Source organism: Amblyomma maculatum, chromosome 6 (genome assembly GCF_055883805.1).
Source record: "Amblyomma maculatum isolate TAMU_Amacu chromosome 6, ASM5588380v1, whole genome shotgun sequence".
In the NCBI taxonomy this organism is placed as follows: Eukaryota; Metazoa; Arthropoda; class Arachnida; order Ixodida; family Ixodidae; genus Amblyomma; species Amblyomma maculatum.
The window spans coordinates 25237328-25253224 of NC_139349.1; the positions used below are offsets into that span (position 1 = coordinate 25237328).

General features: G+C 48.0%; 1 protein-coding gene across 5 annotated transcripts in view; it reads right to left on the minus strand.

Moving 5' to 3' along the window:
- The window catches only part of LOC146185284 (protein couch potato-like), a 142910-nt gene extending 127397 nt beyond the window's left edge, over positions 1 to 15513 (minus strand). For 2 of the 5 annotated variants that reach the window (XM_084606229.1, XM_084606227.1), the window contains exon 1: positions 14981 to 15513. In XM_084606229.1, coding sequence (XP_084462355.1) covers positions 14981 to 15058 — 78 coding nt within the window. In that variant the 5' untranslated portion in view covers positions 15059 to 15513. The remainder of the gene's footprint in view (positions 1 to 14980) is intronic. The other 3 variants (XM_084606230.1, XM_084606228.1, XM_084606231.1) reach the window with 3 other exon arrangements.
- Positions 15514 to 15897: the final 384 nt, after the last annotated feature.

The following is a 15897-nucleotide window of genomic DNA, read 5'->3' on the forward strand; positions in this document are numbered from 1 at the left end:
TAGCGTCAAAGCTACCAACAGAGGAGTAGAGAGAGGCTTGTGGGTTCCAGCTACCGGTACAAAGCGTGATTGCTGAAACACTTATATTTGTATTTATGCGTGCCATCAGTCCCATTTCTGGTGACTGGAAACCCCGGCATCACTTAGGAGCAGAGTGTAGGAATCTTTTTTTTTTTTTTTTCTCTCTTTTGAGATGGTAGTGACGATAGTCCAGGGTACATACATCCGAATCGTTAGTTTGTGCAGTGTTAGTCTATACATTGATCTGTTGCGGTTAATATACATGTACATCTTAAACAAAGAGCGAAGTCGCCTTAGAACATGACGGGTGTTGGACGCGTACAAACTGATGTTCGCCATGCGGGGAAAAAACAAAAACACAAAAAAAAAGACAGTTGGAACTGCCTTTGCCTTTCAAACTCTGAGTACGCACATAACAAACGCTGGCGCACAATGTGTGCCTAGCAAAACAGTGCCAAGAAAGCCACGCGTGCCCCTGCAAAGTCATGGACACCGTATTAGGCTCGAAAATCTTTTTCAGCGAAAGGCACGCGCGGGGACACTAAAGCTTCGAAGTGGCAATACGTCGCCATCTTTTTTTCGCCCTCACTTCAGTCGCCTCTGGCGACAACCACTACCCTCTTGCGAACACACATTCAGCAGTCACGTGCCGTACGGGAATAGGCGGCGACGCTGTTTGAAATATACAAGAGCTCGCCGATGACCGTTTCCTATGGCCCAGTTACCTGAGCCCGGCGCGGCGAGGCGCTTGCGTCGCTTTGCCGGCCTGCAAGCGCGATTATCGACCGACCAGCCGCGACCGGCGGGTAGCTCGCAGCTGTGGGGAAGAGAGCCCCGCTTGTACTGTGACTGCTCGGTCCGTAACTGCCGGTGGCGCCCGCTTACTTATATACATACTTTTTGAGCCGTTTCCACGCTCACTCTTTCCCGTGGTTCGCCAATCTGCTAGCGGAAAATAAATCTTCTTTTAAGTCCTGCCATAACCTTGCGGCCTAAGGAAATGAGGACGAAATCAGAGCAGAGTGAGTCGGTCCTGGTATTTAGCGGTTTCATTTGCGAAAGAATTTTCTTGACCTGTGCTTGCTTAGGCTTCACTGCCAGTTGGTACAAATTGTGCTGCATGATGATCCGCATCCCCCCCCCCCCTTTTTTTTTCTTTTTTGTTTGATACCTGAAGGAGAAACGGTGGAAAAGAAAAGGAAGAAGATACAAGATAAGCACTCCCTGTTCCGACGGTGTTTCGAAAGTTCACGTCTTAGAGGAGGATACAAACATACGCTAATAAAATAAAGGAAGCACGTATTTAATGACATCTGATCAGCTCCGGTGCGAAATACTTCGCCGCACACTGTAAAAAAACAACCGAAATACTGATTTCTTGTAGGCTGTCTTTCAACAACACAAACAGCTAACCGAATTATTGACGCGGCTAAAATGCTACCTTTGGTAAAGTAATTTCCTTTTCCAGACAACCAGTTAAAAAATGCAAGGTCCCCATCGAAGCCACGATTTCTAAAGGCACCAACAACAAAAATGAAGAGTTGGGTAGCTGCTGGGAACTTTTCTTGTAACAAAAGAAAAAAAATAACATTAAAGAGACATTATAAACAACGCCATCCAATCAATGTTCTCGCTAAAAAGAGATATCTGGTTATACTGATTTTTTATGGTAAATTACAAATTTACGCCAAGCGATTCGGATTTAAAAATCTCCACGCCAATCTAAACAAACTCGTAATGTCATTACACCCCCCCCCCCCCCCCAACCAAAAATAACAACAAAGAAAAGGCTGCATATGCCGCCGTTTCCAAGAGAACAATGACAATATAGCGCCCAGGCTCTGCGATCCGCGCCCCAGAATCGATGTCGACAAACGCGTTTTACTTCCGAAATCGGCAGGTATAATGACAGCAGCTGCTGTAATAAGTTTTCGTATAATGGTCACCTAATAATTAGAACGCGTTATGCCCCATACAAGTATAATCAGCTTCTATCGATCAAAAGTGGGGGTATTTAGCGCATCCCCTACTCTCCCCTGAGTATATATGTTCAAGTATTGAATTCCTCGTATACAGTGCTTTAGAACGACCGCTCCCTGGTCGTCGCCACATTGCTTGCTAATTTGTGAACGCGTTTCGCGAGAGCGGTGGAAGCAGCAGGAGGCCCGGTGAGAGGATGATTTTCGACGTTCTTCTCACCCGATGAAAGTTCTGCATGAGGTATACTACTCTACACTGCACACGTCACTGAAACAACGTTGCGGCATACTCTGAGGCTTTATAAAGTATCCGTATTGATTTGCTGTACTAGCCGTCCAGTTACTTTTGTCTCACGAGCGCTGTTCGGGCACCAGATGAGCGTGCGCTGCAGCTACACCACAGTTGAAGTAGTGAGGATATGTACACGCATTGTCGTTAGATGGCCACGCCTCTCCACGTTTGCGCATCAAACATTGCGCTTATTCAAGACCAGTGAATTCCCTGTTTCTGCATATATATTCTAAGTATTTATGCATTCGGCACAGCCGCGTAAATATTCTCACCTCTTTGGCCAACAAAACACTATTAAGAGCAATTATTCTCTCCTATATGCGTCCTCCCTGCTTGCGCTCACTTGAAGTCAGCAACGCCGAAGTATCAACAGGTGCAGTTGATTCGTGGAAATGTTTAAAATCTGAAGGTGAATATAATACAACAGTGCATTTATGGCCGACATCACATGTATACTGAGGTTAACCTAACGTATTCTTTGTAATTCATTCGGCAACTTATCCTTGAATAAATACTTTTGTAACGGCATCATTTCCCGATTCCGGGCAAACGTTACTTTTTACTATAGCTGCGCTATGCCGCTACGGCCGAGTGTATGCCCTACACTTTCTTTTCTTTGTTTCCAATCGAACGCTCTCCCTTACCGATAACTAAAAACTCAAAGGGATCATGTCACGATCATGCAATATATTATAGTTTTGTAGTCTGCCAGATAATACTAGACCTTATTATTCTAAATTTGAGCGCTCTTGACGTATTCCTTATTTCGAAATAAGTAGCTGAAGTTGACACCGCGAAGCTCCTCCCACCAACAGCGATCGCCATGTTGAAGTGCTTGATGAAGTCACAGAGCGACACCGGCCACCGCATCGCCTGCTGCCATGCCGGCGCCTATAAGCTGCCGATACGTACTGTGTTTCGGCTTGCTAACATGGCTTCCAATAAATATACTCAGAATGCTTCTGAAAACAGAACACAGACTGTAGTGAAGCGCGATCTAGTTCTTGCCCAGGCATCCACCTTCGGCGCGACCGCCGCCATCGTCCTATGGCAGCACTGTCCCTTGCATAGCTGTGCTCAATACTGATAGATCGGCGACAGGAAGACCTTCAGGCAGGTCGCGAACGCAGCCCCCTTCTATTCCCCGCACTACTTAAGAAAAAAAGAAGACATGCGTTTATTTACTTTCCTTTTATTATTTTTACTGAAGCGTCCTCCTCGCATTCGAGAGACGCCATCTTTGACATCTGGTGCCGCCGACTACTCGCCTGGTTGTCAGTCGGGCTGAACCCTTCTTCCCCTCGTCTGGTACTCAGCTTTTTATGACAAAATGCTTGGAAGAAGGGTGATCGACGAAACCGTTGCGCTGATGGATCATTGATCCGTTCCGCCATCAGACCTTTAATCCTCGTGCAGATTAAAGGTATAATGGCGGAACATATGACGGAACATATATGTGGCCTTCTATATATATATATATATATATATATATATATATATTTGTTCTCGTAAATCAAGAAACCATTTCCTCGTACATCAAGCAATTCCTGAAACTCGATTAATTATATCCCAAGCCACCTTTGGAGACTGATGTTGTTCGAAACTGATTTTGCTCCCAAAAGGAGGTAGATAGGTTTGCGGAACCTCTTCCAAGCGCACACCTCAGCAAGCCAGGCGGCGGAACGAGGGATGCTTGTAGCCATCTTATCTTGACCGGTCGATGTCCGACGGTGGATTTTGAACGAACTACATCCCGCAGCCGAAACGGTCCCCAAGCCTGTAGGCCACATTTTCACTGTACGCATTTTCACTTTAGGTTAAAACGAGATGTACTTTCTTTAATAACAAACACAAGTAACAGACTGGAAAAGTTTCACTGACAGCAAGTAAAAGTACCTCTCCCCATCTACATTCACGTTTTTGCATAGCCCGTAGATGTCAAGGCCGAAAAACTAACTGCACTTGCCGTCTTCTGCTGTGTCACCTCGTTATTTCCACACTGTTCGTAATCCCTTCAATGATCTCCTGCGGCTCACCGCGAGATGCTTCGCGCTCTGACGCGCGCGTTCATCTCTCGCCGAACGTGGGCCCTGCTGCATACATCAGCTAACCTGCTGAGTACCGCGTCAGGCGAATAGGGTTAGTGTGATGCGTAGTTTCATCCAGTCCGTGCAATGATATCAGCGCACAAAATATTAAACCGTGGCATTCAACTCCCAGCGACCCGTGCAATGCACTGCGTAATAAACTCGATGAACAAGTGCGGACGGTGCCATAGAAGCGACTGCGTTTCATGGCTCGTTAAACTTGTTGCGTCCAAGCTGGTAAGCATGTGTCATTCTCGACAAAAGCTTGCAAATCGTAAGCAACAAACAAAAGTTTAAACGTTTACCCGTGGTCTTGTCTATTGTGTTGTCCCGATGCGCTGTTGCCTTCAGTTTTTCTTAACAGACTTTATTCCAAGCTCACTGCGCATTCATTTACCTCGTTCTAATGCTTTAACATCCGCCCTGTCCCGCTGCGCCAGGACCTGTGTATTATGATTCTTTGTATTTTATTATATTCATTGCTTAATGGTCCAAGATGATTGGTTATTGGCGAGAGCAGTTGTATCTTCTCGGGAAATTAACGGCGAATAAATATTAAAATAGCAATAAGTGATTAGAATTCGAGGGAATTTGCTCTGATGTACCCGTCCTGTCTCTATGCCTCTCTGTACAAGGGCAGCAAACTCCAGGCTAACATGCAAGTGTGCCTTCTTTGCAACTACATAAACACTCTTTTGAAGCCATAAGGGCAGGAAAAAAAAAATAACACGCGCGCACAAGGGACAGACAACCGATATGGCGATCGCTAGCACTTGCTTTCATAGCGCTACTGCCTGGTGGTGACTCTAATGGGTGCACACGCACACACAAAAGCGACAATCCAACAATCACCAACTTTAGTTTGAGAGTTCGCGCTCACACTATGTTGTAAGCGCCACAATGTGAATTCCCGCTCTGATGTGATGTTAATCTAGTAGACCAAGATTCTTTTCTTGCTCAAAGTTTCGTTTTCCGTATGCCCGCAGAACGTGCTGAACTAAGTATATGCCTCAAATGGATACCTGTCACAGCAGTGATATATATATATATATATATATATATATATATATATATATATATATATATATATATATATATATATATATATATATATTTTCTTTTTTTTTTTTTTTTTCCTACGCGAGTGATGCGTCGTCTCAGCTCGCGCCACCGCCCGGACTAATTATGCTCGCAAGAATGCGATCGGGTCCCCGCCGCGCCGCTACATGATGGGACGACAACCTCGTGCGATGACACGACAGCCATGTCCGACCGCTTGTGGGCGCAACGAGAGCGCTACCGGCTATAAGCGCGAGACATGTGTAGGAACCAAGAGTGCACGCTTCTAGAGGACGCCGCGTTGTCCCGGCAACGGACAGCGTCGCTTCCCTCCTATACACGCACGGTCTGGGAACACCCCTACGTGCGGCCTCCCAGGTGCAAAGGCGATCGTCCAAACGCTCGCCGCCGCACTGAGGCCGTCAGCAGCGGTGCGTCACTTCCTAACGTGAAGAAGAACAAGAGCGAATACCACGCAACCGCAGTCAGAGCTCTGCCTGCGCCACCCACGAACACATATCCACACGCGAAGGTTCCGCCATGTTTTCCAATCTCGTGTCTCCGGCGCCAGTGGACAGTAGCGTCCATCCAGAGGACATAACCTCAGCGGGGAGTGCACCCAGGCTAGAGGCGTGAGCGTTCGCTTCGGTGCGCCGACGACGGCTTCAGCTGTACGGGGCGAAATCCCGCGAGCGCAGTGACTTCGGACGCGGTACGACGGCAGTGCCGAGGTCGTCCGCGCCCGTCACCAGGAGGGGGACAGCGAGGGTGTGCAGCGAAGAAGGCCGAGGGAGGAAGGCACACGCTGGCTGCTCTGCTGGTCGCCCTCGCCAGGGCGGCGCGCATTCTAATATCTACGACGTATTGTGGCCGCGGAACAAAGATGCCACGGGTGTCACGCAGCGCTGCAGCCGCGAAAGCAGCGCTCCGAAACGGCTGGCCGCTCGCGCAGAGGACAAATAAATAACGATGCCGTCGCTGACGAGCGAATAAACGCGGGAACGGGCGCATGCGAGTGAGCGAAAAAAGAAAGAGAAAACAACAGAAAAAAAAAAAAAGGCCACCGGTGACACAAAGGGGAGTCCGGAAATTGCAGCGATGCAGGCTTTTGTTTGCCGCTTTGGGACATGAGCAGCGGGCGGCGGCTGCTGCTGTAGCATGCAGCCCACGCTGGCAGTGCGGCGTTTCGGCGCCACAGCTACCCCCCCTCACCCTCACCTCTCATCGCCCGCCTGCGAACCACCGGCCCCCGTTCCGGTTACCAGGGTTGCCGACTCGCGGTGTGCGCCGGTCTTTTCGAACTGCCATGGAGGACAGCTGTGCAAAGAGGACGCGCACGTAGGAAGGATGTCGCTCTACGTAAGAGAGGTCGCGTCCTGTACGCTCGGGGTAACGAACAATAAGTACTCGTATGACGGAAGTGTAAGCATTTTGTTCTAACTTTCACAATGGTGAGGAGAGAACGAAATTGCAACTAGTAGCGATGCGAGGGTTTAAAAGGAGACTTGACAGAAAAGTAAAGCGTACTGCGCCTGTCTCTTTACTCTTGTAGTGCTATTTGATTTCTCTCATTCACAGATATGACATAACCACGAGCTGCAGACCAACTCCACGGTTTAATTGCGCAAGAGCCCCTTCCTTTCTCTCAAAGGAGCGCTATACTTACCTTAGTGAGGGCCGAATGTTGTGGATTGAAAACAAAATCACTCTTACTCCTCTGAATTCTGTGCACGCTTGCGAGATACGGGTGTAAAAATTAATTCGAAGCCGGTCCTCTGACATTTTCTACGCGGCCTACGTGCAAGCCGTGCGCCGGAACATAGCAATCAGTTTAAATGAGCACAGGACGAAGCTCTATATCAACGAACCACACGAGTCGACGTGGACGGCGTATAGAGGGCGCAAACTGAGCGACGCGCTTCCCCACTTTCGAGTGACGCGCCTGTCATGCTGTTCGCCAGTGGGCTGTCACCCAGCCTCGCTGCCTGCCTCTATCTACCCTCTATGTCCGCCACGCGGCTCTACGGCCGCCAGCTGCGGCGAGCACCTCCGTGACCCCCCTCTCTCTATCTATCTCTTCCCTCATTTCTCCAGCTGGCGCACATCGCCTATATGCTTTCTCTCCTCCTGTTTTCGTGACCTTTCGTATAGCTTTTTTTTTTTTAAGAAAGACAGATAGTGTGTATATATATATAAAAAAAAAACTAAACCAAATCTTTAGACCCATACACGGATCTACAGGCATCCCCCCCCCCCCCCCCCTTCTGCAGGGATATTGCAGGAAAGATCATTTCCGCGTTATATGCAGCGCGAGCTTCTGGTTGGGCTGTCGCTCACACTCTTGACGCACCGCAGCGACTCACTTGGAGAGACCGTATATACCGTATACCACTGAGCTATAAGGTGCTTCCGAGTTCCGCTCTGTTCATACACTCTATATGGCCGTGTTTCTGTTGTTGCGCCAAGCATGCAAGGTGAACCTACAAATATACTGAACGCCAGCAGCCAAAAATAAAGTCGAGTGCTTGTCGGCATTCAACACTTCCACCAAATCATCGTGCGTTGAACTTGGAAGCCAAAAATCCCGACTATGGCAGCTATTCGTGTTTAAAAGCTCAGAACTCGTCTTTGAGGCTGTCTTGCGCCTTTCAGAGAATAAAAAATCAATCCGGGATCAGAACAGAAGAGAGTTGCTTTCGTGCCGAATTACAGGACCCCAACACAGCCGCTCCATGGCATATATAGAGCATAGATTTAAGTCGCACGGCCTAAGTGTCGAAGACAGTGGAGGCGAAGCCAGATTTCGGTTTTTGAATGGAAGTCAACAAGAAAAACAAGGTAATAAATAACACGTCGTGGTTTTAGCTCTGGACACAGTGGGTGTATGAATCTTTGAGCTGAGGGTAATGCTTGGCGCTCATGTAGACCTTCAAGGCTTTCAGTTGGTTATCTCTAGCAAGACCAGATGATAGACGGTGTTATAAGAGCAATAAAGATCCAGGAGAGCATATTGGCGGGAGTTGTGCATGACTTTTAGCAATAAAATTTAAGCTGAAATTTAGCCCAGCCCCATAGGCTGAAACGTGGAGGCTAACCAAGAGAGTTCTACTTAAGTTGAGGACAACCCAGAGGGCTATGGAATGAAAAATGGTAGGGGTAACATTAAGAGATAGAAAGCGTGCAGAGTAGGTCAGAGAAATAACTCAAGTTACCGACATTCTAAGATATTAAGAAGAAGAAATGGACATGGGCAGGACATGTAGTTCGAAGAGAGGATAACCGATGGTCGCTGAGGGTAACAAACTGGATTCCAAGTGAAGGAAAGCGTAGAAGGGGGCGGCAGAAAGTTAGGTGGGCGGATGAGATTAAGACGTTCGCAGGGGTCAAGTGGATGCAGCTAGCACAGAACCGGGTTAAGTGGAGAAATATGGGAGAGACCTTCGCCCTGCAGTGGGTATAATCAGGCTGATGATGAGATGATGATGATGATGAAATTTAGCACTGTAGAGGTTGACGCTTCACCATTTCAGCGGCTGAAAATGTAGCAACGTTTGTGCCATCAACAACCCGGAGTGCATCTTTCTAAAAAATATGCCACTAACAAAGCTATTAAGGTCTCACCATGTTTAAGCTATGGAAAAGTCAGCACGCATGGGAGAGTACAGGTCATAACCCACCTTCGGAACACCTGTCGAACGGTTCAATGCTGAAATTTTTTCTTCAGCCGGTCATGGATCTTGCCTCTTGTGAGGAAGAAAATTTGATTACGAAAGTATGCAATTTTTCTTCTGAGCTGAAGGTTGCTATATGCCTACTAAATAAATAGGTACGTCACTGCACTGAATACCCACCTCATTCGAGAGTCCGGAACCACAGCTATTTCTGTATCCAGGCACAACTAGTAATATCGCTTTGTACTATATATAACGAAGTCTTTAGATTCGAAATAAGCCGGAAAGATGGTGCACTATCTGTATAAGTGAAGCACGATCCCTTATTGCGTGAGGAGGAGGAAATGCTGCTCCTTTATTCCACTACACTCCGCAGCAGTAGGCTGTACCACCTGTCGACACCCATGATTGCCCTCAATGTATCTGAGACGGAAACAATGGAAGGGTCTAGAGGCTGAAGCAGTTGTCACCATTAAAGACGGATGACTACATTAGGGACCTGTCCTACGGAGTTCTGCCCCGGCCGAATGCGAGGTAGCCCACTCAGTAAGCGGCGGCCGCTTGCTTTGGTCTGAAAAAGCGAGACGCAAAAGCACTCGTGTACTGCCTCAGTGCAGTTTGAAGCAGCCGAAATCAACGGAGTCAGTTCGGTGCCCTCCATTTCAGCGAACTTCGTTTGTATCAAATTTGGGAGTTCAAAATCAATTACAATCATATATCTACAGCCGGTACCATGCATTCAGCCGATGGGCAAAAATCTGGACACGTCAATCCTGCGCAGAAATACTGCCGTGCAGCTACGTTTTGCGCTTTCGCGAGCAAAAAAAAAAAATGAAATGAAGAACGGGAACAAAACGAGGCTGCGCAGCGTGATTCAGCAGTGTGCGCAGTTTCTGAAAACAAAATTCTTTAGGCCGGAATGTGAGGCTGCCAGTCCAATGACTGGCACGTAGCGGCTATTCAATTTACTGATACAGCAGCATAGCTTCTTGGGACGGAGGGACAGAGAGAGAGAGAGAAGAAAATAAATTGATTCATTTGCTCATCCCACTCTTGTTCGTTTTGCGCTCATAGCAATGAGACGTGACAGTCACACGGGAGGGAAGCAAGAAAAAGAGACCATCAGTCTTTGCGGCCTCCTTTTCTGACAGTATATTAGTGGAAGAGAGGGAGAGAGAAAAGAAAAATTGTTGCCAGCGATTTTGCAAATGACCAAACTGTACCAGTTAAGTTGCCCGCAAAATCATTTTCGCGATTCGCCGATTTGACGAACATGAACTTTCATCAAAACAGGTAGGCTAAATAATTATGGCTGACAGAATAATTTATGTCCTGGTCAAAAACAATATGTGCTCATTCTTGCATGTTTCCAAAGTTTTCTTTTAATGTTTATATTTTCTTGTTCGCTCTCAACATTTTGGTAAAGCTGGCCCCCTTTGGGCACCTGTCAAAAAAGTTGTTCTGTAGTAAATAGGAACAACGCCTCACTGATGCGATCTCTTTTGAAGAAACCGGACGCACTATAACTGCGATTTGAGAACTGCGTTACCACCACGCCCACCCCCTCCCTTCCTTTTTCTCTTACCCCTAATCTTCCAACCCCCTTTCACCACCCTTCCAGATTAGATGCGGAGGTGTGACATTGTTCTGACGGTGCGAATAATGTTGAAAGGTCGATAGCTTCGCATGGAAATTGTATTTTGATATCGGGCAAATAAAGGGATACTTAAAAAAAGCTCGAATTCTGAGAATTAATTTCCAGCGCAATAAAGAGTAATAGCCTAAATTATCGCGGAGTTTCACGTGGTATTACATTCCTCGCAGCATGCAGCTGTCAGACAGGAAAGCAAGTAAGTTGGTGAAAATATTAACAGTTATGCTAAATCGAATTTAGACGGGCCATCAGTAGCGTGATTCTTAAGGTAGTAAACCAAATGTATAGAGTTATTAACTCTGTCGTAAAACCATGCACAGATCTCCTTCTGTATAGGAACGATGCCTATCCAATTATGCAAATTATGAACAATGGATTGCCGCTTGACGGACGCAAAGAGTATATAAGACTGAATTTAAACTCATGCATATCCTATATACAGCGGCTGCTGAAGTCCGTCAAAAGCGCGCTTGAACATGGCTACACTCTTTGCACTCGAGCGCACGGAACTACGGGACCGCGTGGCACACCATTTTCGATTTGCGGCCAGTGCTTCCACGCAAACACAGAAAATGCCTGACACAGCGGTCACCTGTACAAGCGCAAATGTAAAAGTAGAGGATCACAAAGCCGATACAGATGATGTCGCGCATACCGTCGACGCATAAATCAGTCTCCATCAACTTGGAACGAAGAGATAGCGTACAGTCTAAAAAGCGCGCAATGCCAGCTTCAAACCATAAAGCTATGTACGCCAAAAAACAAGAAGGAAAAGAAAAGCAAGAAGAGGGAATGCTAGTTCGCACTTTCACATCGCAATACTGCGCGCAGAAAAAATATTTTCAGAATACTATACCATACATTATGCGCAGTTACAAAGTCGCCGATCCCCTAGCACTCAACGTTGGTTTTTGTATTCAAGCCTGCATGCATGTTTCTTGCGAGGCGTAAAATCAAACTTGCTCTGAAAGTTTTCTGTGCGACTTAACTCCGTTTCTGTCATTCTTTACAGATCAGTTGCAGCAGATCACGTGCGACATAAAGTCACATGCAGCCTCATAAGCGGACGCTGCACATTTAGCCATGTTGTCTCATTCAATGCGCATCGTGTTGTGTCGATACCATGGGATGTTATAGATGTGCCTGGATCGTCCCAAGAAGTTGTGCTCACTGTCAATCTTTCCTAACCATTTTTAAAACGTTAACTATTTGTTGCGCCAAAGCTACCTTGCTTCCCTGAAGCATAAGACCAAAGGCAACGCTGCTTGAGCATGCGCAGCAGCTGGGCGAACGCCGCGAGCCGATGGTAATGTGTTTAGTACACAGGGTATGTAAAAATTTTTTTTTTCTTTAATTGAACCAAGTACGAATAGGATATAGATTTTTTTACAGAATCGAATACGAATAGGGTACTTAAAACTAAATCGAATACGACTCGAGTATTTCTGAGTATATATTTACGCTACTTGTGCGAATAGTCGCATAAACCGAAAATTCGTGGTAAGCCATATCTTCGACCCTATAAAGCTCAGGATTAACGCTTTAAACGTCGAGTGACGCAAAACTAATGTTCAGGATAAGGAAAGCGGTACATGAATTGCTCACTACCTACGCCCGTGCATGAGATCATACCTTCACGCTACTGCGCTGACAGTATATGTAAATTAAATCCGAATGCAGCTGTTGAGAGAAACGACAGCTTGAGCCATCACTTGTATATATATACAAGACCAGGTACACCGGCAAGAGTTGCTATAACGGGCTGAACACTATCGCGTCGACGGTCTTTCAGGCGGGTGCATGAAGAACAGCGCCGCAAGGAATGGTCATTGTCGTAATGCTGAACCTGCCTCTCTGATTTTGCAATAGCCGTTGAAAAAAATCAAAATCTGTACGTTTTGATCCATGGTAACCTCATGCCGATTATCCGAGAACTACTCCAAAACTTAACAAATTCGATTCGTTTCATGAAATATTTGTATACAAAATCGAATACAATATTTGATTCGCCATTCACAACTACCAACTATTCAGACTCCTAAATAATTGTAAATGTAAGTAATTTTCAACCTGGTGAAGCAGCGGATATCAGCTTATCTACGTTATAATGATACCTATTGAATACGTCACCTCCACACTTGCGCTTTTTGTGGTATCCCTGTACTTACAACAACGCATCACTGCGGAAGCGCCATTACAAGGGGCGTGGCGCCTGGTTACCCACGAGCTATCGAGAGGCGCGCGATTATCCCATCCACATTTCCAAGAACTAAGCGGCCAACTAATACCCCAATTGCACCTTTGATTCTTGGTACGTCTGCCTATACCCCAAGATGTTCAAAAGTCAGTCAGTTACTGCGGCTTCCTGTTCTCATAACGAAATCGTTTCGAGTAACGCCCAAAAATAGTATCAACACCTTCTGGAGGAACGGCGATGTTTTACTATTGTAGGTTTACGGGAATGCGTTCATTTTACCTAGAATACATCCTTATACTGAACTTACGTGACAGTGGAACTTGTGAAGGGACACAAGTGCGAGATGCCGAGCTAGTTGGTATAGCATTCTTAAAGAACAGCGACTGTGTAGGTCCACTCCTGAGTGCGCCTCTGCGTTATTCCTTGCGCTGTTCTTTAAGATTGAAGGGATAGTTTTAAGAGCTATCATCCTAGTACCCCGTAAGCCTGGGGACCTCAGCAACTGCAATACTGGCATACTGCCCAGCACAAATCCTTCATTAACGACCATGAGAACCGCGTCAAAACCTCCATACTATTTATCGCACCGCTGACACCACTGAGTTACATCAATGATGTCGGCCTCCTGAGTGATAGCAACAAATCATCATCATCATCAGCCTGACTATACCCACTGCAGGGCGAAGGCCTCTCCCATATCTCTCCAATTAACCCGGTTCTGTGCTAGCTGCATCCACTTGACCCCTGCGAACTTCTTAACCTCATCCGCCCACCTAACTTTTTGCCTCCCCCTGCTACGCTTTCCTTCCCTTGGAATCCAGTTTGTTACCCTAAGCGACAATCGGTTATCCTTTCTTCACACTACATGTCCTGCCCATGGCCATTTCTTCTTGATTTTCACTAGCAGCAAAAAACTCGGTCAAACCACGCTTAGCATCGAAACTAACCAGTAAAGCGTATAGGACACCGGTGTAATTGTACGCCCTTTCAGAAAGAAGCATTTGCAGCCTCGAAACCTAACTGCTTCACTGTTCCCCCAGTGCATGCACCGAAAACAGAGGGTTGCAACTTCGCTAGCAGACTTCCAAAATAACTTCAGAGCGCATGTATACTCAGTAGAACTGGCGGACATTCGAAGCTTGGAACGACATCTGCAGCCAAAATGAACACCGGAAGCTCTTCTTGCAACAGAGACCATTAAAAGCTATTCTGCACTCTTATCCAATGAGCTTCAATTTCCCATTTTGGTGGTGATTCTTCCTCTCACAGTGATGACCGCTGTTGGGAGACCAAGCCGCGGCTTCGTAGGTAGCGCTCTGCACATTGGCTCATTAGCGACTGCTCCTTAGCTTTATAATGCAGCTATTGGCTACCATCCGTGTGGCGACGGCGAGATTAGCTGTCTTCTGAGTTCTGTCACTCGGCGCTTCCGTCTGATACTGCTGTAATTCAGACGTTTAGTCAAATGAAATGGAGAATGGAAGCTTATAAAAACGCAGCTCCGTTTGTGCATTTGACAGGAGCCAGATTGCCGCGAGAACGTGGAAATGAGATGATGTAAACTCCTGCTCATCAGCAAAGTGGCTCATCTCGATTTGACGCCGTAGTAAGTTGTAGAAAAGTGGCCCTTCTTTTAAAGCTGGTTAAGGCAATTAATTCCTGAAAGTGGCGAAAGTCACGGGCGAGAAATCCAGTTGCGAAACCACCGTGAACGATTGCACAGCGTCGCCGGCGAACACGAGGCAGCTATGGCAACGGAGTTTGCAGCAGGTGCCGCAGATGTTCCGTTACATGCTCTCCGACCACAGCTGACATATAACAACGACAGACGGCGAAGAAAAAAGAAAGAAAACCGAGTGGTTCGAAAGCGGCGCCTGCTCACGACGATCTCTGGTGGCGCCATTCTCAGGCTTTCCTCCTGATGAGCAGCCCTGGGGTGCAGGCCACGGGCTCGTGCGCTGCGCGCGCCTCGTGCACGCAGATCGCGCGCGCGTGCAAGACACATAGCGGTGGTGCTCACCTCTTCCTCGGCGACCGTGTTGACGGAATCCATGCTCTGGCTCAGAGTCATCGAGCTTTCGGTGTTGGCCACGGACATGGGGAACGACGTCGCGCGCTGCCGCAGCTCGCCTCTCGTAATCCGGCCTGTGTCGTCGTCCAGCAGCGCAGGGGATCTTCTCTAGCTAGGCCTAACTGCGCGCATGGGGACGCCTCGGTAGGCAGCGACAGAACGTCGTGGGGAGCGGCGCGCGCGCGGCTCAAGGGCCGGCCTGTGCTGGAAGGCGCACACCTGCGGCTGACGCGCCTTGGCTTCGAGTCCGCGCGACGGCAGCAGCTCAGACGCTCTCCTCGCAACAACTGCTGGCCGTCGCCGCCGCTACGCGCTCGCCTCGCTCGCCGCCCATGTGCCCCGCGCCGCTGCTCGCTGGGCCGTGGCTCGCTGCTTTAGTGTCTCCCTTATTATTTTTTTTTTCGGCTCTTGCGTGTTGTGCTTGTTCCTTCGCCTTCCTTAATTCACGTCCCCCCACCGCCACCGCTCAACCCTCCCTCCAAGGGCGCACCTTTTGTGGTGCGCCCCACCTGACGTCAGCGTCCCTGGCGGGCCAATGGCGTCGCGGCTGGAGAGGAGGTCGCGCACACCTGGACGGAGGTAGGGGCAGGTATAGGGGCGCCGCCGCCGCTGGAGAGCGGGGGGAGGTGTGCGCGCGCGACAGACGGCCGAACCTCCCCTGCGCTATTGATTCCCGCCAGTCGGCCACCTGCCCCGCTTCGCTGCTGCAGCCGCCGCCGCGAGCACGGGGTCCTCTTCTGCACGCATGTCCCTTGTCCACCATGGACGCTGTTTCCTCCCCGTGTCACTGTGGTGGCCACAGAACTCGATCTGACCGAAACAGCAAAGCCCATCGGCTCGAGCGTGCGCACGCGTGGCTAAATGAG